This window comes from Ammodytes marinus (genome assembly GCF_949987685.1).
Source record: "Ammodytes marinus genome assembly, chromosome: 20".
Taxonomy (NCBI): Eukaryota; Metazoa; Chordata; class Actinopteri; order Uranoscopiformes; family Ammodytidae; genus Ammodytes; species Ammodytes marinus.
This window is the reverse complement of record NC_137224.1, coordinates 16,853,194-16,877,699: the sequence shown is the minus strand read 5'-3', so window position 1 is coordinate 16,877,699 and position 24,506 is coordinate 16,853,194. Positions and strand designations below refer to the sequence as shown.

The 24,506-nt window shown below is 42.0% G+C and overlaps 1 protein-coding gene across 2 annotated transcripts; it reads right to left on the bottom strand.

Moving 5' to 3' along the window:
- Nucleotides 1-23: 23 nt before the first annotated feature.
- On the bottom strand, nucleotides 24-24,386 carry ogfod3 (2-oxoglutarate and iron dependent oxygenase domain containing 3). 2 transcript variants are annotated; one of them, XM_080048744.1, is made up of 9 exons: nucleotides 24,188-24,386; nucleotides 23,028-23,254; nucleotides 19,113-19,188; nucleotides 18,983-19,025; nucleotides 17,678-17,742; nucleotides 16,414-16,470; nucleotides 15,736-15,889; nucleotides 9,690-9,813; nucleotides 24-1,281 (listed from the first exon to the last, which is right to left on the bottom strand). In XM_080048744.1, the coding sequence occupies exons 1-9, from the start codon at nucleotides 24,253-24,255 to the stop codon at nucleotides 1,130-1,132; spliced, it is 966 nt and encodes a 321-aa protein (XP_079904870.1). In that variant the 5' UTR covers nucleotides 24,256-24,386; the 3' UTR covers nucleotides 24-1,129. The 2 variants fall into 2 exon arrangements, with proteins under 2 accessions (XP_079904870.1, XP_079904871.1); XM_080048745.1 differs by lacking the exon at nucleotides 16,414-16,470.
- Between the last annotated feature and the right edge of the window lie 120 nt (nucleotides 24,387-24,506).

Below are 24,506 nucleotides of genomic sequence, written 5' to 3'. Positions count from 1 at the left end.
AGATAAAACAGACCAATGACATGAGACACAGAGACAAGGACTTTCCTCGATTCTGCCAATATTTTATTTCAAACCGTCCCCACCACATTGAAGTAAATAGTAACACTAGAAAGAGCAATCACTCCTGAACAAGGAGAGGGTTCTTCTTAGAAGAAAATGCCTCCTGGGTCACAGGCGGGGGCGAGTGTGTGATGAAAGGTTGATTCAGTAAGCGATCCACCAGATTTATAGGTGTTCCTGGAGGACGTGACAGCTCTCCTTACACACGAGACACTCAGAAGACACACAATCCCAGTTGAGCCTCTTTGAAACTCCTTCAGTTCTGCTTATGCCGCCACGCCAAAATGATTAAGAGGAACAGACTGTGGGAAACCCAAGCACGTTTAATGCTAGCAATGATGATAAATGCGCAATATAAAAATTCAAAAATAAACTGCTATAACAAAAAAAAATTTGGATAAAAATACAAAGATTAGTAGCAGATAAGGAAATGCCTCTTTAGAAGAGAAGGGAATGTGTGTGCCTTATTTTCTGTAGCATGTGGGCAGAAAGTCTATCAAGATATCGATTGTGCAGCTTAAGTGTACCAATGTTAAAGGGATAGTTCAGTATTTTTGAAGCGGGTTGTATTAGGTACTTGTGAACAGTAAGCCAACTCGCACCTGTGCAGTGCAGCGAATCACTCCGCCAATCAGCTGATCCACTCAGCGCTACAGGAATACATGTCTGACCTACAGTTGAAAAAAAGTGCAAAAATAAACAGCTATCTGGGGGCAAACTAAAGCGGTGAAAAAATCCTACATTGAGCATACAATTATACAGATATCTTTTGTTTTTTTAATTAAGCATTCATATCTGCAAAAATACAAGGCTGACTTCAACCATTTCAATGTCCCTCCCCCCAATCTCCATATAGTGACTGCGCTGACTGCCATCTCCATAAGGTAACAGATAAACTCTGCATGAGTACCTCATTCATACCCACTTCAAAAAAGCCGAACTATCCCTTTAAAAGGTAAAACTGCCATATAAAATCCAACTTCTTCCCTCATTCTCCTTCCGTGTGTGTCCCCACCCCCTCCTCCTCCCCCTGTGTTGCAGGGCTTGTCCGAGCCAGTGGGCCTGGCCGTCACCCTTCAGTGTTTTCGGGCAGGGTGGGGTCAGGGATGGCGTGTGCGGGGTCGCAGGTGAAGGACACAGTGATGGCGTAGCGCGTCCCCCACGTCACCCTCTCAACGCGGTGGAGGTTCTCCGAGCCGGAGGAGAAGAAAGTGACTCGTCCTTTGGCAAAGGAGGAATGAAAAGAGATGGGAAAAAAGTTGCAGTGTGAACTTCAATGCAAGTCCAATAAAAAAATTTAACATGTCACTCCCTTCTGTATCATGCTACACCATTCTTAATTCAATAAAGCAAAAACATTAAGTGAATAGTAACACATTTTGGGAAATATGCTCAAGGGCTTTCTTTCTAAGACTATGATAGGAAGATTTGTTGAACAGAATTAATCAATATCGTGTTTGTATTACATACAGGCCTGGAGATATGATGTAGCTAACTGTGCTGGCTTGGTACCTAGGACGGTTATAGCCAAGTTAGCTGTTAACCCCTGCCTTCATTTTTTAAGCTAGGCTAGGCTGAACACATCTTGACCCCAGCTAGACTAGTTTGCCATAAAGTAGCAACAATAAGTAGCTTTACATTTACATAAATGCGGTAATTAAAGAAAATATGTTGCCTAAATTAGATAAATGTGTTGGTAGTATTTTCATTTAATTAGACACAGCTAGGCTTGTTGTTTCCAAGCCGCAACCACAGCGAGTTCTACCAGCATCCAATGGGGAGGTGACGAGAAATGCAGTTCACCAAGTGGCCACTTAGAGGTGGTACCAAAACAGGGCAATTTCTCATTGACTCCCAAGTTAAATAGGCCATTTTCACAGCATTATTAAACCTTTTTACGGCATGGTCCAAAAAAACCTTCTAGTCTGTATGTTTAGGTCATATCTCCATGACAACACTGAAGGGAGGGGGGGAATGCAGTTGCACAGTGAAGTTGGAATAACTGAGGTCAGCCCGGATGCTACATCCATTTTATATACTATCTATGGTTGTTTCCCATCTCCTCCAGTCTTGCTAAGTTATGCTAAACATATCTTGACTCAAGCTACATGCCGTTAGTCTCACACATTTAACTATCTCTAAAATCACAAACATTTCCAGTCTCGTTCACATTTAAACAAGATTTTTTTTAAATAATAATAAGTGAGCTATGAGAAGTTATTTTTTTTAAACTTTGAACAGAGCCAAGCGTTTTTTTTATTTTTCAAGCTTGATGCTGAGTGAGGCAAACCTACAGGAAACATTTAAAAGAAGAAATATAATGTTGAGAAATTCTGTTTTTTTCTCTCAACATTTTAATTAACTTTTTTTTCCGTACAAACAACATCCTGACTCCAGCTCTGTATTTGATACACATGCATGATTAATATAAACAATATTACAATTACTCACAATATTCTCATCAATCTGGGAAAGACAGTAAATAAGATTATTCTGATTCTGTATGTATACTATGCAGCATTGCTTGTGGACTTGAGGGAAATGTGATGAGGGCACAGCGGACACGACACAAAAACGCTAAGAAAGAAGCTGGAACCCTGAAGAGATAAAATGGCCTCGGGGACATGCTGGACTCATTCCAGGATTGTATTTTTGCTAATGCTGAAATGCATTCTTTTGATATCAAAAAAAAAAAAAAAAAAAAAAGGTTCTGACTTGGACAAACACAGTCAGAGTTTGTGGCGGTGACCTTGAAGTCAGTTCTCGTCATTTATCAGAGGCTTTGCTTAGCTGGGCCAGATAATGAGCCGTTGCAATCTACCAGCCAGTCTGGGTCATTCTAACACAACTTGCTTGATGGACATTTGCATTAATGTTTACATAGCTAGCCTCCGGTTATGTCCAATTATTAAGAGATTTATATTTAAAAACGTTTCAGACTCTTGTTTTGCTACCAATCCTCCAGTGTTCTGACTTTTGAAGAGGTTATCTCAATATGTGAATGTGAATAAAAAGCTGGAAACTTTGTCCCCGAATTTGTTTGCTCTACTTTTCCTCAGAGGAATACTGATGATGTGTGTTAGTACGTCTGTCAGAGTGTGTGTGTGTGTGGGGAGGGGGGTGCTTGAGAGAGCGAGAGAGAGATAGAAAGAGAGAGAGATAGAGTCCCATTAGCTTAGAAATCAGCGCTCAGTTAAACAATGGCATTTACTTTGGAAACCCACAGAATGGAAAACAAAAAGCAAGAGAAAGGGGGTGGTCTGCTTGTTTCATATCATTGAAAAGGAGGGCATTTATTTTCAAGTGCTTAAATTAGCCACACAGCTTTAGATGACAATACACAATGAAATCATCTTCAAAAATAATCCTCAAATCCCCATGCACTTGTCAATATAGACGTTCTCGGTTTTAAGCATGACGGGCCCAGCGGATTCTGTGCAGTCAGCACAGCAGATTAGTGGCAACACAATGGAGGGATATTCATTGAGCGATTCAACAGGGTTCACACTCCTCCAGATATCCCATTCCAGGGCGTTTAAAGGACATTATTTGAAAGAAGAAAATTGAGAATAGTGAGAATAGTTTACACTTACATGTTCATATAACTTATAATAATACAATTTACTTGTACATTGCAAAGAGTACTCAACCATCAGAGATCCTCAGCACTGCAACCCCAGGCCCTGAAGTTCCTGAACCTTTTTTAAGTACTATCTCTCTCGGGCAGGGACTTTCACCAGGGTGAATCAAAAACCCAGGAACTATATTTAGACCCTGGTTCTTCCAAAGGTTCCTAGTTCCTGGGGAAAAGTTCCTACGGTAGAAAAGGGTGCTGATATCTCCTGCTATTCATGTCATCCAGTCTTTTCTTGCTTTTTATAAACAGCCACACATCAACGATTTTTACTTGATGATGTCTTTAACCTCAAAGACACAACCGAGATGAGCGTGCAATGCTAACATGTTGCTAAACGAGGCTTGACTTCTATCATGCCACCTTTTCAAAGGGCACACAACACGTGAACACACACTGTCCAATCATTGTATCGATTGCTCCCACAGCCTCATAATTAATTGGTGTAGGATGAGGCACACAGGCTAGTCCATGTCTCAAAGTAGTCAGGGATTAATGTTTAATAGGTAGATGACGTTGGGTGGAGCTGAAAAACAGCTTGACATTTTGGATTGATCTTTGGTGAAGAGTACATTCCCTAATGCAATTACCCGGGTTACTTTGTGCCCGGCACGATTTTAACCTTTGAGAGGGTTTAAAAGATATATAAAGCATTTCCCAATTGGTTACCACCGTGCCATGCATCAGCCTACAGTATAGAGCAGCACTGGGGTGAGTACAGGCTGTCATTCGACTTAGAGCCCTTTCTCTTTTATGATTACATTGTTTTGTGTGTTTTTCAGTGTTTTATACAGCAGTGGAGGTGAGTCATCCCAACTGAAAACAAAGAAACTGACAAAAGAGAAAAACAATATTCCGATATGTAACATCTGCCTAAAAGAAATGATGTATGGCTCACCACCTTGGCTAAAATGTGCTCCATTTTTTATTTTATTTTAAATAATGTTGATCGTTTCTAGATAAATCAAAAATCAAGTTTTGGACTAAGGACGTTCAGTCAAGATAGGATCAGTCCAGACATGTTCGCTGTATTCAGTATCTGGATGTTTGCAGAGGTGCAGCCACCAAGGTCATGGTGGTGGTTCCAAGACAGCAGCCCATCTGAGGTTATCTAATCCCCCTGTGGTTGTCTAAGATGGCAGGTTACCCCCTATTGGCTGGCAGATGTGCCTTACTCTCTGTCCTTGCACTGTATCTGCCTTTCCCAACCAAACACCTTATCTCGCCGTCGCATATCTAGTCTTCATCTATCTCCCAGCGTCCCCACTCGATACAGTCTATCCCCTTGCCCTATGGGGGACGCCATCACATTCAGCAAATCCATCAGCCACCTGTCTCCCGTCTCCTTCGTTTTGTAATCTTCCACTCCTTTTCCTTCGAAACCTGAGCAACACTTCCACCAGCGTCCCCCAAGGGTTAACTCACAACTTTCTTGACTTTTGCAATTTCAGTCAGCCGAGTCCTGATTGTGTTCCTGGTGTTATAATTATACCTCATTCCACTCTGTCGCCTCCGAAAGATATGATCTTCTCCGCGGACTAATCATCCGTCATAATATGAAGATCACACTCTCACCAAGTCAAAACCTGTCAGTCAACTGCCCAGCATGGGGCCCGAAGAGCTTCTCAACTGCGGTGAGCTGTGTAATACTGTTGCTATTTCTAAATACCCAGGGATATGGTAATACCATGTAACTGCCAAACCCTAGCAGGAAGCAGAGGACCAGGAAAGAGAGGGAAGAGGGGACTGCTTTTAAAAACGTTGAATTAAAGAAGGGACAAGGTGAACGGAGACAGCATGGGAGGGGTTTGCTGTCAGTTATGACAGAGTGGGAGTAATGCTGTCAGGGAGAGTTAAAGGCTTCAGGAGATGTTTCCCAAATTGAACCGATTCCCAGAGCCTTCCCTCACCACAGATGCCTTTCATGGAGCAAAGCAGAGAAATAGGATTCAAGAGCGAGGCTGACTCCATTGCATATTACGCTAAGCATTTGGCCTGAAACTGTTTAAACCTAGGTCGTACATTTTAGAGTGAATCACGTGCAGGGTTCGACATAACGTATAGCCCGATGGCCCGGGGCCAGTAAAATCATATGCAGGGCAAGTTGATTGGCCAGTCACTGTCCCGCCCGGGCCAGTGACTGGCCAATCACAGTTCAGTATCTTTTTGTAGACTACATCATGGTTCATTGAAATGCGCGTTCTGAGTCGTAATGAAAGCAGTGTTTATTTAAGACTCAATATAATAAACCTAATATAAAATATATTTTTTAATGAAAGGCCAGTGGACAACCGATGCGTGGGCGTTTTGACAGGCACCGTTGGCAGAGCTGCCTACCGTCCGCCTGCGAGTCGACAAATCAATCGACTTACTCTGCCCCCTTTCTTTCTTCCCACAGCAGAGGTTGTGGCGCAGAAAATGATAACTGCGCTTTTCCTTTATCTGCCGCCGTAATGTTACAATATTTGCATCCAAGCCCCAATGGTAATACAAATGAGAGGCGTTATTTAAACGCTGTGAATGCGTCTCCGGTGATTGTGTCGGTTGTAGACAGAAACGAACGGAGGGACTCCGCTCACTGTACAGTTCCTATAGTCGCGCAGTTTGGCACTGTGTTTTCAGGCTCGAGACATTCAATCAGATCGCGGAAGTCTTTCCCATTGAAATCGCTAACGGGGAGAATATCCCCGGTTATTATTTTAGCCACAAACCACAGTTCATCTGCGCGGCGGCTCACTCGCTGGCGAGATCACACGGTGAAACGCTGCTGTGATCGGACGAAGGCATTGTGTGTTTCTAAGGTGATTTAACGTCATAGTCTTAGACGAGCGTTTAACTTATGCTGCATATTTTGCACTGCATTGTTTTTTATCAATAGTTTGAAAAAATGGTCCCACACCGGACTCTTATATGTGAAGCTGACACTTCATGGAGAAGTGACACTGCTGCAGCGCGCTCACGACCAGACGTGAACTCACATACACGGTGAAATCTCCCATTAAAAAAACGGCATAACCCACTGATTTTCGGATTTCTATTCTATTTTTAAAGTCAACTTGAGCGAAAGTGGAAAACCGGTCATTCGGTCGACACATTCACATCCCTAATGCATATAGAGAAAGTAATAAAAACAGCCTACCACACCACAAAGAATGATCAGACCTTCATCTCTTATTTATTTTTTATGTTTGAACATGACTTCTGCAGGTGAACTATTCATTAAACTGCCCAAATTCAAGAATAAAAACAACCTTCAAACTACTGGACTTTAAAATACTGGCCGACTCTTTCAACATACTTTCAGTTGTAGGCTTCTAATTCAATATGTTTTCCTGGTTTTATATTATGTGTATGAGCAATATCAACATTTCATATAATTAACTAAAAGAAAAATAACCAAATCTAAAGGGAATATCTATACTGTTACAGTATAGATATTCCCTTTAGATCTGGTTATCTTTCTTTATTTTTCTAATACAGGTATTATAATTATTGACACTAAATTATGAAGAAAAAAAAAGTGTGTGCAGGGCCAGTGAAAATATACAAGGGGCCAGTAAAACTCGGATCCACTGGCCCGGCGGGCCAGTAGGAAAAAAAAGTTATGTTGAACCCTGCGTGTATTTCGATGGAATTGCTGCAACCACAGCAGATCAACTAAAAGAGAAGAATTAAATCTGCAGAAATCTTGTGCATTAAATTGAACTTTTACAATCAAGTGCTCTCATCATTAAAACAGCTTATAGTTGATGACAGCGACTTGACAGTGCTAAGCTTCCAGTTCAATACAAGTCCTTTGGCGGTGTCAAAACAGCTCCACAGAAGAGCCAGTGTTTGCAATCAGTCATCAGAAGAGAGTCAACGGTACAAAAATGTCTCCTGAATAAACCTACCAGTTGGTTAGTGTCTGAGCTAGCCATAATAGTCCCTCTCTTAATACAATTTCTCTGTCATGTTCACACTCTCCCTCCTTCATTCTCCTGCTTCAAAGTCAATCAGAGGACTAGGAGCGTTTCAATCTGTGAGCCTTAAGCCCTCATATCCACCCATGACCTCTGTCAACAAATTGTCTTGTCGCTGTCAAATTTGAAAGCCGTCCTCTCTCTGTGTGTCATTTGTCATGTCAGTATGATAGATCATCAGCTAAAGCAGTTTCCCAACTACAACTAAAAGAAGTCACTATCAACCAAGCTTCTAGCACCACCTATGTCACAGCTATGTGAGGATGCCACCTTTTCGTTCGACATGCCTTGACTTTTTTGAAGTAAGTACTTCTATATATATGTGCCTTAATTACCTAATATTGTAATACTTCATGTATAATTTGATTATTGACAATTAATTTGTCATTGAGACGAATAAATGATTTTGGTCAACAGCATCTGAATACGTTTGACTTGGCTAACACAAAGGGTTCCTACCTTCGCCCTCAGGTAAGATTCCAGTAAACCAAATAGCTTCAACAACCTTTCAATGTCATTTTTGAGCTCAGAAAACATTGCAAAGGTGTGTGTGTGGGGGGGGGGGGGTTGTGTTGTGTTTCACTTGGCTATAAGAGACATTTTGCCCTGGGAAAATCAAAATTGAGTAACCTGAAAAGGACCAGTCAAACAGAGCAGAGCAAAAGTAAAGCAAAATGGGCTTTATATTCACCATCCAATTCAAAAGGATGTCGGGACAAGTTGGTACCTCACTCTGGCACATTCCCTCTAAGTGACCAGCTTGGAACAGCCCTGATTTTACACAAGTTCCCCAGAAAATGTATCCAATTCCCCTGTTTTTAAATGCCTTACATATACCTTGGAAGTCCCATGGTAGTACTACAGGAAATTGAAACCTGTATAGTTTATTTTTCCATGTGGATTTTTCCCAAGCCCCTTCGAAATATCCATTTAACAGCATTACTCATACTTTCTGTATGTGTTATACTTGACTATAATAAAAGACACAGACCAATGCGTTTCCTACAAGAACATCAAATGGTTATGTCTAAGCCTCCGGGTACTACTGTATATAGATATGAAGCCTAATCCCTTGCCCTCTCACTGTGCGCTGCTGATTCCCCAAATATAGAGGATTACACCCACTTTGTTTCACATGTTAAGAGTGCTAAAAAAAACACCTGCAGATTCCCTAATGCCGCTGAGCACAGCAATTTTAATATAAGGCAAGGCTTCGATAATGAAATCCTTTATCGACCCTGCATCATTGACTTTATGTGTGGGTTTAAAGACTTATATAGACAAAGCCAGGGGTAACTTACAACATGTTAACATATAGCCTGGATTTACAACATAGCACATTTCAAACCAAGTGAGGAAAATAACTATGTGGCACTACTTTAGGCAGATTAAGGGCGTATTCACACCAGCTTTGTTTAGTGCGGTTGAAACGAACTCTGGATTTGGTACGGTTCATTTGGAGTGGTTTGAATGCATTCCAAGACTCTGGTGGGCACCAAGTAACCGGACTACGCTTGAAGAGGGTCTCGGGCTTTTGTAAGTGAACTCTTGAGCGGATCATCGCTGGTGTGAACCCCATCCGCACTAATCACGGGAAGCGTAGTATTTACGCATCATTTCGCCGTCTTTTGCATAATGTCTTTCATTAAATGCAATGTGTTATTATAATTTATTTAGCGCACATTGACAACAGCATAAACGCATATGTTCCGCCCACTACTATTACGTGGGCTGACAGAGGAAAGTAGCACACTACATTTAATAGATGATGGCTGTTACAATATGCGCTCCACATTAAGCATGAAAATAACTGGCCGATGCTCTGCGATTGTGATAAGCGACTGTAGAAATTGCTTTGTGATTTGCATTTTTACTCACAGAACTGTCTGACAGCATTCCCGTGCATGTGACTTTTGCTTACAATGTATTAGTCCGTTTGAGTTTTGCCTTTTTGAACGCCAACTATCTAAAAAACAAAAAAATGTATATGCTCTCAACTGGTGTGCATCAAGTCTTCCTTAACCGGTAGTTACCTGCCCGTGGTTCCACTGTCCGGTTGCCATTTTGGTCCATGAAGATGAATCTTCCCCCAGTGAAGTCAGAGCCGTAGTCAGACAGGTACAGGAGTGAGGTGTAGTCAAAAGAGCCATAGGTCACCTGACAGAGAGGAAGAGAGTACCTGCATTAAAACCTTTACTCTGCTGCTTGTAGATCAGCTATCAATTTCTAATAGTCTACAACAGTGGTAGTGGATTTCTGAGGCTGTGCTGAATCCCCCCCCCCCACACACACACACACACACACACACTACATGATTTAAGCACAGTAGGGTCAGTGTTAAGTTCACATAACACAACTTTCTGCTTTATAATTGGGTGTCTTGCGTTAACATGGTTCGCAAACTTCATGACCGTTTGGCTAATGGGAGACACACATTACAAGATCTTTCACCAGGGCACATCACCGACAGGTTTGTCTAGTCAACACACTATGTTTTGTCACACAAACCCACGCAACAGGCCACACGGGAAATTACCCGATTCCATATGTGAATTTTATTTTTCTTCTTCTAACCATGGATGTCCACAAGCCTTTGGTCTAATGAAAATGTTGTGTTTAGCACCAATTTGAAAAAAATCTCCAAATAGCTTTTCAGTGCTGTATTGTGTTTGCTTTACGCTGCATATCCATGAAGATCCATCATACTTTAAGGGTAATGCATGTCTGACCACACAGAGAGAACCTAAGCACAGCCTTTAATACATGGCTTCCTGTCACTGCAATAAATCTCAGCCACATGTTTTGTGGACACTGTCAGCCATTCTTAGTTGGAAAGAGTAATGGTTGGCCTTTACCTCTCTCATGGGTCAGTTTCTGCTGACTCCTCACCTGAACTGCTCTCATCAGACCTTTGGGACTGATTAAATACAGTTTTATAGGATTATATATATTTTTTTAATGATGCAACCGAATGGATTGTTGGAGCCCATCCATTCAGATGAAGCGAAATGTATTCATGCTAAATAAAATATGCTGTGGGGGCTGTATGCTGTTACAATAGTGCTAATAGGAGATGCGAAGATGAGAGAGCCTGAGCTTAAACAGTGTGTGGGCTTATTGGAACATCAAAGGGTGAGAACAGAAGAAATTTGAATGGTCAACTTTTCACATAACATAACAATTCATTTATATAACCTATCATTGTGTATCTGTCTGGTAAACTGTGTCTCAGCCTGTCTCTGTGCCTCATCTACCAGCCAGCTATTTCATTTGTTGTTGTATTGAAAAGCCGACAAGCCGTTTAGAATATCCGTACTTTTGTAATAAAGGCAAGACAAGGCAAGTTTATTTATATAGCACAATTCAGACACAAGGCCACTCAAAGTGCTTTACAGGGGCAAGATTAGAATACATAAAACATATTATAAAACATTTAAAAGCTAATAAAAGAAGCAAATAAAATAAAAACTGCAGGTTAAAATGGAAACAAAAAAGTCTTCAGACTCGATTTAAAAGAACTGAGAGTTGCAGCAGACCTCAAGTTCTCTGGGAGTTTGTTCCAGATTTTTGGTGCATAATAACTAAAAGCTGCTTCTCCTTGTTTAGTCCTAACTCTAGGGACTGTAAGTAGACCTGTCCCAGACGACCTAAGGGCTCTGGACGGTTCATAACATATCAGCAGATCAGTAATGTATTTTGGCCCTAAACCATTTAGTGCTTTGTACCAACATCAGTGTTTTGAAATCAATTCTTTGAGTGACTGGAAGCCAGTGTAAAGACCTCAGAACTGGGGTAATGTGATCCACTTTTTTGGTCCTAGTGAGGACTCGAGCAGCAGCGTTCTGAATTAGCTGAAGCTGCCTGATAGATTTTTTTGGAAGGCGTGCAAATACACTATTGCAGTAGTCAAGTCTACTAAAGATAAATGCATGGACAAGTTTTTCTAAATCTTGCTGTGACATAAGCCCTTTAATTCTTGATATGTTTTTTAAAGGGTATTATGATATATTGCCAGGCCAGCTGTGGGTGCTTAAATTTTCTACAGTGTCCAACAAGATAATGCTAAAAAAGCTTTAACCAGTGCCCCACCAGACACAACATTTAATTCAGAGGTTATGACAATATTATTTTTGTTAAATGTACTAAGAAATTAATTGGTTTAAATTCAGCATTTCAATTGTGTGTCAAAGTAAATGAGACTGTATGATGGTTGCCGCAAAGATTTTATGATTTTGTGTTGTCTTTTCTAATGGGCTCTGTCCCAGTCACGCAATACACACTCATTTGTTAAGCCAAAACAATGGCATTCATGAATGATTAGATGGGCATCAAATAATAAGCTGACACAAGGGAGGCTGTCACGGATTGAATTTGTCGCACTGTAAATTATGTAAATTATCGCAAGAGATATTTAGTCAAGATATTTCATTCAACATTTTAATTAGAGACGGGGAATGAATGTTCATTCAGCACTACTGTTGAAATAAATGGTCACATTTTTCTTTTTCAAAACATGTTTTAGTTTTGTTTTCTAGAGCATCATTCTGCTTTCGGAGAAAAGACAACCCTTTTCACACCTACCATGTTTGGTCTGGATGTTTCATCTTGATCTGAACTAAATATAGTGTTGTAAAAGCTCTCCTCCTGACCAAACAGATCAACTGGCAGGCTATTGTAAGAAGACCAAAGAGGAAAAACAACGCAATAAAACAAAATGAGCTGCGGCAGCACATGGGGAGAAGAAACCAAAGATTTAATTGACATTTGGACCACTTTATGAAGAGTCAGTCAGAAAAAAAATTATGCTATTTCTAATCCTCTCGGAAAATAATACTTTCCAAGAAGATGAGACAGAGGATAGGAGAGGATGGGGGAACTAAACTGACAACACACCAATGTCTTACGCACACCGACTACAAATCAATCAATTGTAAAGTACTGGGCAACACAGCTAATGCATGTTAAGACAACAGGATGTATGTACAGTATATCATGCATAGCTCTTTAGTGGGCTCACATCTGAAACCAAAACTAAACAGATCAAATGCATACTGAAACTCAACCCTTAGTACTTTCAGATGTGAAAAGGCAATTAGATGAAGCAAAGTTAAGCTGTTGGATGGATCGTGTTTACTTTTCGGATTGAACAGTTGGAGTAAATGGAACAGTTCTCTATATTTGGACTCAGAGCTTAGTGCACCTAGATAGAGTGAGCAGTCTGCCAGCTTACACTCTATCTTGGTCTGACTGCCTGCAGCGTCTCACCCTAGTAAATAATACGAGGGTGTTTTAATTGATATTAATTAGTACAGCTTCAAAGGGGGTCAAACATCCAAAATACACAAAGAAAAAGTGTTCTAAATTCTACTAGTACAGTGCATTGCAAAAGTATTCATACCCCTTCACGGACACGGAGTGAGCATTACGCGGTTGGATATAGGCCTACAACTATCTGCTTTGGTGAGTTATTTATATGTATTTAAATTGTAGGACAATCATGTTATATTATTTGCTGCCCTTCTTATTTTAAATGGTGACTTAGGCAATTTTCTTTTGTTACAACTACAGCCCATGCTTTTTTTCTCTTTTTCTCTCCCCATCGGAGACCTACTGGATCGGTTTAAATTGTGGCCCGTCTATTTAATTACTTTCAGTGAGGAAAATGCGTTTTAAACTTGTGGAAAACAATCCTTAATATCATATGGCAACTGTGACTGACATAAGAGCGCTTTATTGCGGTCAACCGTTGTTCTGTAGACAGATGCGTTGCGTTCTAAAAATAGAAAAAAGTTTAACGAGGAATTGATTGATCCTCAAGGAATGCAAGCGCCCTACCAACTGAGATAAGGGCGCCCCATATATTTTTTATTTAGTTGTATCCATTCTGTAATCTGTTTAAAAATTGGTGCAAGTTCTGTAGTCACAAGGTGCAAATCAACCACGTCCGGAGGAAATTTTGCCGAGTTGATTACTGTATAAACAAACTGCTGAAGAGATTTTCTTTAGCAGCACGACAAGCCAAGGTCATAAATGGAAATCCTACCATTTGACATTTAGTGTCCGCTGCTATAATTCAGCTTCATAATGACGGCAGGTTTATCGCTGCCATGAATGAGCTAAAACACACTTTTCCATTGCTGTCATACTAGGACTGGTGCTGTGACAACGTATCAGCAGCATGATCGATGGGGAGAAAATTGTCACCACCAAAGGCGTCAGGGGCCATTTACATTTAAATGAGGCTAGGGTTAGCCAATTAGCCCCAAAATGGTGGCAGAGACAGATGGCGAAGAGAAGTGGGCCCTTTCATATCATATACATACATATCTCCAGCTGTCGAGGGCCAACGGGAGAGGATGAGGCAACAAATAGTCCAATGGACGGAGTCGACACAGCAAATGTGCTGTGTTCCGAGAACAAGCAAAGTAAATATGTACTGCTGGGTCTCTTTGCCTCCAAGCCTTTTTATCATGTTAGCAAGGGAGGATTACGGATCAATATTGAGACAGATGCTTCAACAGTTTTATGGGGAATGCCAATAAAAAAAACTCCTCCGGCCCTATAGTCTGAACATCTTTCCAAAAGCAACATTCGGGGTAAACAATAAACTGCAATGATTTTTATCAGCCCTCTAGTAAGACAAGGACAATTGTTAAATAACATCAAATATACTCTCAAATCACAAGAATTCCTATCAATTCAGGAGTTTTCCAACATAATATTGTTCTAACTTTTTAACTAAATAAGCTGTCAAACATGGAAACTTTTACTCCCCAGACGAACATCCTGTTTGTTTCAAACTTGCTGATAACAGCACACTATCTCCTCAAACACCTTTCAAGCCAAAGCAGCATTGACTCTACTCTAATCTCCAGATATCTGAGGTCTTAAACCCTTTTTCTGTCAATCTTGACGGCTTGTTGATGTCGCCACTGTTAGAAAAATCCACTTTTTTTGCACTTAGCGTGTAGAATCTTAATTGGGTTTTACACAGTTGAAAAGACCCAAGTCTGAAGTCTCAATTTGGAGCTCAGTCAAACTGACCTTCCTTAGGTTTCTCTTCATGTGTTGAAAAAGCGTAGTAACTTTGCTAAGTGGCTCAAGTCCCTGGGACGTATCATTCATTGCTACAATTTCAATGAGCAAGTCCTACCCTGCTCATATCTGTGAATGGCATTTTTTATCTTTTTTTCTCGATAAAGTTAAAAGGGATAGTTCAGTATTTTTTAAGTGGGGTTGTTTGAGGTACTTAGGCATAGTTACCTTATGGAGATGGCGATCAGTGTAGTCACTATAAATAGTAAGACGGAGAGACGTCAGCTTATCTAGGGAACAAGCTGTGGTAGCTCTGAGTGGAACAGCTGATTGGCGGAGTGATACGCTGCACTGCACCAGTGCGAGTCGTCGTAGTAATACAATGGCCGGACTCCGCTTTTAAAAAAAGTGCAAAAATAAAAACGGCTGTCTGGTGGCAAACTAAAACAGAGAAGAAATCCTACATTTACCAACTGAGCGGCTTTTATATTTTAGGTAGGCTAAGCATTTATGTGTCAAAAAAAACATCTACAGCAACGTCTCGCCCAAACTCCTTATAGTGACTGCACCGAACGCCATCTGCATAAAGTAACAGACTTACTATGCATATTAAGTACCTCATAAAACCACACTTCAAAAATACTGAACTATCCCTTTAACTCACTTAAAGACAATAGGAAAGGGTGCAAATTGTTAAAAGAGAAAAAATGTAGGTGAATTATGGAGAGAACCACGACTCTATTAAAGCGCACAAGTGCCTCCCCAGCCCATATCATGAACATGGGAGGGAGACTGACGGGTAAATGGAGAGAGCACTGCTTTCATGTTCAGCCAATACAGAGGATTCCTGTCAGCCAACTTCAATTAAGCTCCCAGTATCGATTCTCTCAAACTTCAGACTGGAAAATCACAATCCAGCCCGATACATCATCTGTTTAATGAAGTCAATTCCAACATTGTCAATTACAAACCACTGGTACCAGATCGTTGCTTCTCTACAAAGTTCTCCGAGGCAGAAGGGGGAACCTGTTTTTGGTGCATTACCTTATCTATGTGCGGGTGCCAGTACTCGTCGTGCTGGGTCTTGGCCGTGGTGCTGTTGATTCTGGAGAAGAACGTGGGCTTTGTCAGGTACATCAGAGTCGGTTCCAACCCAAACGTCTCGGCAATAACGGCCTGGATTCGCCCACGTACGTCTCTGCAATGAAAAAAAAAATATTGAAAGATGTATATGTTTAAGTATGATTTATGACCCTGATACAGCGTCTACTTCTGGGCCAAGCAGGTCTCGAGGATGTCACTCTCAACTGCAGCTGAGTGGGTTTATAAATGAATGGGTTTGTATCTTGACAAAAGCAACTTTTAGGATTTACACTGATACCAGCGAATAGTCGGTGACAATAATTCAATAGCTTTTCCCATTTCGGCCGCTCCTGATGTTCCAAGCTGTAATCAGTAATCTAGGAGGTGGGCCTAAAAATCCATACATCCATTTTGTAGACTAGCAACATCATCACACACTATTGATCGTTTGATTCCCTGTTCAAATAGAACAGAATGCCAACAAAAGGGATTATAATAAGGAATAATGTTGTTGTTATTGTGTATAAAGGTATCATAATATGAATGCATGTCACATCTTGGTATCTCATTTAGGATCAAGACACTTTAATGTACAGTAAATGCCCGACTGCTTTTTAATAAAAAGGTCATTTTATTCACCTGTAAAGCTCGAAATCCTCTTGTGTGAACACATCCCCGATCTGATCCCCAAAATACCTGCAGCCACCTCCCGTCACTCAAACACAGATAGACGGAGAGTTGGGGGGGACGCCACACAAAGCCAATCAAAGACACATGAGCACGCACACACAGACACACACACACAAAAACAGGGGAAACAGAGCAGAGGAGACAGGAGCTGTTAGGATATATTAACGGCAACAGTGCACCATTACCCAGCCAGCCATCCAATCACAGCAGATAGTAAAAGTCTGTGTGTGTGTGTGTGTGTGTGAGTGTGAGTGTGAGTGTGAGTGTGAGTGTGAGTGTGAGTGTGAGTGTGAGTGTGAGTGTGAGTGTGAGTGTGAGTGTGTGTGTGTGTGTGTGTGTGTGTGTGTGTGTGTGTGTGTGTGTGTGTGTGTGTTAGTCCATCAATCAACATTTATTTATATAGCAACCAGCAGGATTCAAAAGTGCTTAACAGAAAGTATACAATATATATTTAAAACATACAGTAAAATCAGAAAAGCTTACATTAAAGCAGGAGGACGAAGGGAAAATGCCACCGACACTGTGCTACTGTGTATTAAAAGCCTTTCTAAATAAATAGGTTTTGAGGTTGGATGTATGTCAGGGGGTAACATGTTCCAGAATTTCAGGCCAGGAAATACTCAAGTGTTCTCACCCCACAGTGTGTACCTCGGCCGTGGGACTTCGACAAAACAAGTTGCTTGGATGACGGCAATGCTGTGATGTGTTTGCGAAGAGTTAAAATCAAATACGCTAACATTGACATCTCACAAAGTCTATTCTAAAGCTAACCGGAAGCCAACGGAGAGAGTAAATAATTTGGCGGTGTTAGTTATAATCATCACTTCCTGATTAGAATCAGCCAGATGGCTCCCTGAGGATCCTGTGTTTGCCACCTGCCCAGTGGGCCGAGAGAGAGAGAGAGAGAGAGAGAGAGAGAGAGAGAGAGAGAGAAAAAGATAGGGAGGAAATGTAGGGAGAAATGAATGAAGGGAGGAAGAGAGAAGGTTGGAGAAGGAGAAAGTGGCATCTGCTGATAGTGATAAATGAGGCGTCCTATGGGTCACTGCCTGGACCCCGGAGAAGACAGCTCTACAAGGACCGGCAGCAGTGAGATTGATTTATTTACATATTTGGGTGAACACATTTCTGAAAATGTCACACTGTATGCAGGATGCTCTTCCTGAAGACAATTTAAATAAGTGTGGATAGATACCGAGGTCTATTTCCCCACCTGTAGATGTTGACAAACTGTTTTCCCATCGACAGCGCTCCAGAGTGCAGGTCCAGAATGGAAGCCTGCAGACGGGTCAAAAGAAATAAAACAAATCAATTTGACACGTTGATTTACATGCATGGCAGAGTCATTGCCTCAAGGTCTAGCACCGTTCCACCTCGGTGACATTTTAGCGTGGTTCTTCACTCTGCCCTTTACTTGTTATTTCTTGTCCACTCCTTTGGGACGGTCCTCTTGTTTTTCACAAGCCGCAAAATAAGTCACTTTCTCAGAAGTCCCCCCCCTCCCTCCACTTAAGTGTCTTAACACTCCATAAACAGTTTGCTTTATTGGCTGAGGGCCAGGCCTGCATGGGGTCAGGACAGCAAGCGCTGGGACGTGCCAGCCGGCAGCCACACGTCTCTGGGCGGAGAATATGACTCCACGTTTGGAAAAGCTGGAGCTCTGCTTATTGTGCCAGCCTGCCTTCTAGTGTCAAGAGAGGGTCATTACAGGAGGGAGTCTGAGTGATATGGAGCATACTGTCTGGATTTAGTTGGGGGAAAAAAGGGTCCTCTAGGCCGATAGTGGTGGCAATATTTCCTAAATGAATGTGCCAATATTTTATGTAAAGAATGGAGATCTGGATTCTCATCCCGAGAACTTCCATTCAATTTTGAACTATAAAGTGTAAATTGAAGAGAATACTTTGGAATTCATTGCAGGGAACACATCCACCTTTCTAAGCTCTGATAATGATAAGAGATCATTTACTCTAACCACTACACCACGAGCGCCCCCGCTAACAAACGACTTATTCAATAATTTCACATCCAGCAGGAAAGGTTATCCTTACATTTTAAATAAGAGTTATTCATCGTTGGATCGGGCCTTTGACTGTGGTTGTTGAAAATGAGAAAGGAAACCTAAAATAAATACTGGCAAAGTCATTTTAAATTAGCCACAAGTAGACTGAAAACATACCCCAAAGCCTAATTATTGTCAGACAGAGAGTGTTACATAAGTTGGCGCATTTTAGGATGTTTCATTTGACAGTTGGCTACCTAACCTCTTCTAAGTAAAAAATGACCTAGTTCAATCTTCCAATAACACAGCTCATTGGTGCATCACTTTTTTTTTTTTTTTTTTTAAACCACCATTGGTCCTGGGTTTCCAAGGTGTTGTTGAAGGCACCGCAGTGGAGATGAGAATGAAGTACAAAAATGAACATAGGCTTACGGCTATGTTCTGAAAGGTAATTTTTTTAAATGTGTGTTGTGCTTTGGAAAGCAGTCAGCAGAAATGTTTAAGGGGTGTACTCACCCCTCCGTCTGAACCGGCCAGCGCCAGCCCCCTCTCAGCCAGCCTGTGGGTCACACACAGAAAGCAACACATGATTCTTCACTGCACAGACAGCCAGTTGAAAAAAGAAAGAAGACGAAGAAATGTGTACCTCTTGAGGACCTGGGATTCCTCCCTCGTTACCACGTTGTCTGCAATGGCGCGGCCACACTTCTTAGGGGTGCATCCTGGGAGACACACGAGGGAGAGAGCAAAGACACATTTTCACTGAGCTGTTCAGTTAGGTTCGGTGCAGCACGCATTTATCTGCGTTTCCACTGTACAGAGTTGGAGAGTAATCAAATAATAAATGAACCGTGCCACACCTATTTGTGTCACCCTTTCGTTGGGTTACCAGGTCTTCCAAAAAGGGTGGAGCGACACAATGCAGTCTGTTGATTGGCCGACAGAATCATGATTTCAGTGCAAGAGAGTGAAGAGTCTTGTGTTTAGAGAAAGATGTTGGCGCAGCTCTTTGTTTATTGTGTGTGGTGTGTCTCCTCCTTGTTGACTTAATCAGCGGGCTACACTGCGTCCCGCTGCTACGATGTCACAGGAGTCACGTAGCTTCGGCGCCAGCGCTGCTCTGACCCAGAGACTGTATATACTCTGACCGTGGCTATCACCGTCCAGCCTAAACCCCACCTACCAAGTCATAGTTTTGGCAGTTGAAACCAAGCCCCAACCTCAGCGATTTTTACCAGCATCCAATAAGGAAGTGACCAAAAGTGTAGTACCTTCCGGTGGCCACTGGGGGTGGTACCAAGACTGAGCAATTTTTCTTTGACTCACTTGTTAGACAGACCGTTTTCAAAGTCTTATTAAACCTATTTACAGCCTGGTCCACAAAACCATTCTGGTCTGTATGTTTAGGTCATATCTCCATGACAACACTGAGGGGGGTGATTTTTTTTCTAGCAGGCTAGTTTTTATTCTTTTGGAGGTTAGAATGTATTGGCGCGATCTCTTGAGTGACAGCTCTCCGCCCATTGTCCCTCACTTTGCCTCGGAGGTATACGTCAGCTAGATGGGCGTATCTCCCTCCCCCCCCGACGTGAGGCAGAGTAAAAATCTCACAAGATGGCAACGCGCATAAACCAGTATTATTGGATGCCGTGTGAATAACTGAGGACAGCACGGATGATATACAGTATATCCATATTATATACTATCTATGGTTGAAACACAAGCCAGATCTGGGGTTTCCGTGCCCTGCAGAACCGTGCCAAACCGAACTGTGCTGCTCGGTGGAGACATACTAGTAGAGTATCTTGGTGCAGTGTCCTCTCACAATGGAGGCTTTTGGGCGCCATGGCAGAGAGATAAAGTGCAACGTAAAGGCATTATGGGAGTTGTGCTCGTTAATGCCACAGAGTGTAGGGCTTCCCTCCAAACTCCTGACCAAACAGAATGTATTGCTCCTAGCCTGAGCCTCCTGCTGTGTTTTCTTTAGACACTGGAGATGCACAGTTTGAACTCCTAGCAGCCCACGGGTCTAACAAGACAAATGTCCAATTTGTTCTCTCCTTTCTGCCAAATACTGCCTCGAGGCTGCTTCGGATTCCGTCCGTGACTAAGGCAGACAGCTTTAGATATGTCTGCATTAGAATAAGTTGTGTTTGGAGTTAAAGGGGAGCTTTGGTTCCAATGAGCTAATAAATATTTGAGTAGAACGTTTCCTTCTTATTAATTTAGTATTAACTGGGCGGTCAGGTCGGACACAGGTGTACAAATAAAACTGAAATGATAGGTGCAATATTTCCAGTTGCTGTTCAGGAATTATAGTTATTTTTCTCCTTCAGGAGATATATTTAGTTTTCTAAATCTTTATTTTTCCCTGTCGTTTTTTAATTAAAGGATTACACATTTATCACCGGTGACATGGAGAGGGATTAAATCATAGCTATTTTATGGACTTCTTAAAAGTCCTAAATTACTTTTATGCAATAGTCAAAATATTACGAGTCAGAACCGTGAGATGGTGTGTCACACACACACACACACACACACACACACACACACACACACACACACACACACACACACACACACACACACACACACACACACACACACACACACACACACACACACACACACACACACACACACACACACACACACACACGTCTGAATAACTGCAGCAGCAAAAGGTTAAAGGCACAGAGAGAGATAAACACTGTAATAAATGTCTCGGATAATAAAATTTATTTCAAAACCGATGTGTGAATGTGAAATTTTAATGGTCAGACATTCTTCTTCTCACATTTGGGTGAGTCTGTAAAAATGAATATTTCCCCTTTGGTGTGAGGAAAAGCCAAAGTCAGCCCAGCTGTCTCCCTCATTAGACTTTGAACTTTCATTCCTGCCAAATGCGCAGATGAATTTATGAATATGCTGCAATAACTTTACATACGGCATGTATGAACTTCCCAAATGGAGTTATTTCCCCTTCTAAACTGATGAAAACACTCATGATTTAATGTGGATGGGTTATTAAACTTTCTTTTGGTTAGTACCACATTAATATTGATGTTTTAAATATAGCCATTTTATTATTCGGGGCGACTGTGGCTCAGGTGGTAGAGCGGGTTGGCCAATGATCCAAGGGTTGGCGGTTCGATCCCCGCTCTGCCACCTGTGTCATGGTTGTTGTGTCCTTGGGGAAGACACTTCACCCATCTTGCCTTGTGTGAATGTGTATGACTGCTGTATGTTTGAGGTGGTGGTTGGAGGGACCGTAGGCGCTGAATGACAGCCACGCTTCCGTCAGTCTGCCGCAGGGCAGCTGTGGCTACTACCGTAGTTTACCACCACCACCGGTATGACTGTGTGTGAATGAATGGAACCTGGAACCCTGTAAAAGCGCTTTGAGTGCCTTGAAAAGCGCTATATAAATCCAATCCATTATTATTATTATTATTCATATTTGCCTCTGCACTGTCAGATTATAAAATAGGCAGCACGATTATGTATCCAATTATTGGTGAAATTGATGAGGAACATAGCTGAAAGAGTTCTGAGTTTGGATTGTATCCAAGGCCGGGGATAAACTTTAATAATTCATTTCTTATTTTGGAGTCTTATTATTTACCTAACTATACTGCCATCTAGTGGATGCTTTGAAGAGAACATTTGAATTTAGTTTCCAACAGTGGTGGGATTCAACTCAGTGCCTTTATTTTAGTACTAACTTGAGGTACCAATCCTTTACTTTATTATTTATATTCTATGCATTACTAAATCAAGCCTTTTTCCCCCTTAAAATCCAGTTTTCAGTGTGTGTTATAATGATAATACAAATTCCAGTAAGCTGGTGTTAGAGAAACACCAGCTACAACACTTCTACAATTTTGTGAACAGGCCACTCTTATATCATGTTACCCTGTGTTCACACCAAAGGCGTATTAAGCAATAGTGAAAGTCGGCGGCCAATCATTTTTAATGTACACTCCTGACCAAGGGCGTCTGACGTGTGGACTGCAGCGAGCAGCACGATGGAAGCGCCCTGAGCACCAACAAACGTCCATTTGAAGTTTAGCAGCAGAGCTGAACTTTATGCAAATGTAGAGCGACAAAGACAAAGCAGCAGCCAATGGCTAGAGGAATGAAAGAACTCAAAAGGGCAATGGAATACAAATAGAGGAGGCCTAAGCAAATTTTTATTACAAAGTAATCTTCAGTACGATCGTGATATATCGTGTATTTTATCATGCTGTGCTCTGCATAGCTCTACCAAAAAACCTGACAGACTATTCACAAACTGGGAGTGATGTCTGCAGTGCTGTTTGAATGTCCCGTCCCCTGCCAGCTACTGTTAGAGAGGCTGGCAGCTTCATATCAGCAGCCCTTAGCCCCCACAGGTGTATTTGACGCTTTTGGTGTGAACGCAGGGTTAAACCTTTAAAAGGCGTGACGTAATCCAACCCCGGTATTTATCAAGTAGGCTTGGCTTTATTGCCCTCCCAGCCATGTTTGTTTAGCTGGCTGCCTGACACACAGTGCGGTGCAAAGACCAGAGCCTCACCTGGATAGCGTTTGTAGTTCTCGTAGTCTTCCGAGCACTCTACACTGAAGACTCTGGGCTGGGGGGAAACCAGCTCAGCCTGGCGAACCAGTGTTTCTGTCACCTCACTGTCCAGGGAGCTCAGGTACAGCCACACACCTGCTCCGCAAACACACGCAGCCAACAGCAGCAGAGCCACAGGCCCCCGGGACCCCCTCCACGCAGACCCCTGCCGCAGCGCATTACCTCTGAAGAGGAGAGAAAAACAAGAACAAATTAAAAGGTCCCATATTAGGCCCTATGCTCATTTAATTTTAATTTTAAATTTAATTTATTATGTTCAACAATGTCATTTGGGTTTTTGCAAGAAACAGTTTTCACGGTGTAGTGTCCAGAAAAGCCCTATGTATTTCTCACACTGCCAAAGCTAATTCTCCTTTTTTAAGCCTCCGTCTGAAACGCTCCTTTTTGGTGCCTGTCTCTCTAAGCCCCGCCTTCCAAAAAGCCCAGTCTGCTCTGATTGGCCCTATCTGTGGGTGTGCTTATCTCAGATGGAGGTAGTGCTAAATTAGGTTGGTAATGAGGGGGCGTGGCTACCCATTAAGACGCCATAAGAGGAGGGAAATCCGACTGAGTTTTTGAATACAAGTTTTCTAAAGGTGGTGGAGAAAATAGAGAGGGTTGTTTTTTCTCATGCTTTGCACCTTTAAGTGATTAGGTCAATGTAAACAAGATACAGAAATTAAGAAAAGTAGGCATACAAAGGCAGAGGGAATTTGAGGACTTCTGTTTTATTGTCCAACATCCTTTCAAGAATTCAATGATACATGCATTCATTTAATGTATTTATTTCAGCATAAATGCATTCTACATAACTCTACAATAACATGTAGTGTACTGGCAGATGTGCAACTATAGGATACCATCAAAACCCCTACACTGCCCACTGAATTAATGATAGTTTTAGACGCGTTTGGTCTTCCATATATCAGAACATCGTGACGTGAAAGCAATAGAGACAAAGCAAAAGAGGCAAGTAGGCTATACTCCTGAAGGAATAAAGTATTAGCTCGTCATGTCTTAAGCTAGGTGTCGCCCTCACTCTGTGTTGACAGCGGGGTGGCACACCCCTCTCCTTTCCACACACGGACTCGACATAAGCGTTCGTTTTAGTCGCTCACCTTTTAATTTTCTTCTCTATCTCGGTGGCATTCGCGCCCTGTGGGTTTCTGAGCCGCGGCAGCGCCATTTGGACTCCAGCCGTCCACTCCGCAGCATTTACACGAGCCCTTCAGTCACGAGCTGTTAACGTCGCCTGGGTGAAGCCAGCAATGCATACCGCGCGCCAACAGCTCGTAGTAGCAACACCTGAACCCTGAACCCCTGTCTCCACTTCCTGGGTGCACGCCGCGTATCCGCCAGCCCATTGGCTCTTCCGGAAGAGAAAGCGGCGTTTTCATTGGACCACGTCCGCGTCCAATCGCGTTGGACTACAACGAA

Coding starts and splice junctions, on each gene's coding strand:
- ogfod3 (XM_080048744.1), bottom strand. CDS start 24,255: ATGGCGCTGCCGCGGCTCAGAAACCCACAGGGCGCGAATGCCACCGAG. Junction 19,026..19,112: donor GAATCCCAGGTCCTCAAGAG/GTACACATTTCT, acceptor TGTGACCCACAG/GCTGGCTGAGAGGGGGCTGG. Junction 16,471..17,677: donor CAGTTTGTCAACATCTACAG/GTGGGGAAATAG, acceptor AGGTGGCTGCAG/GTATTTTGGGGATCAGATCG.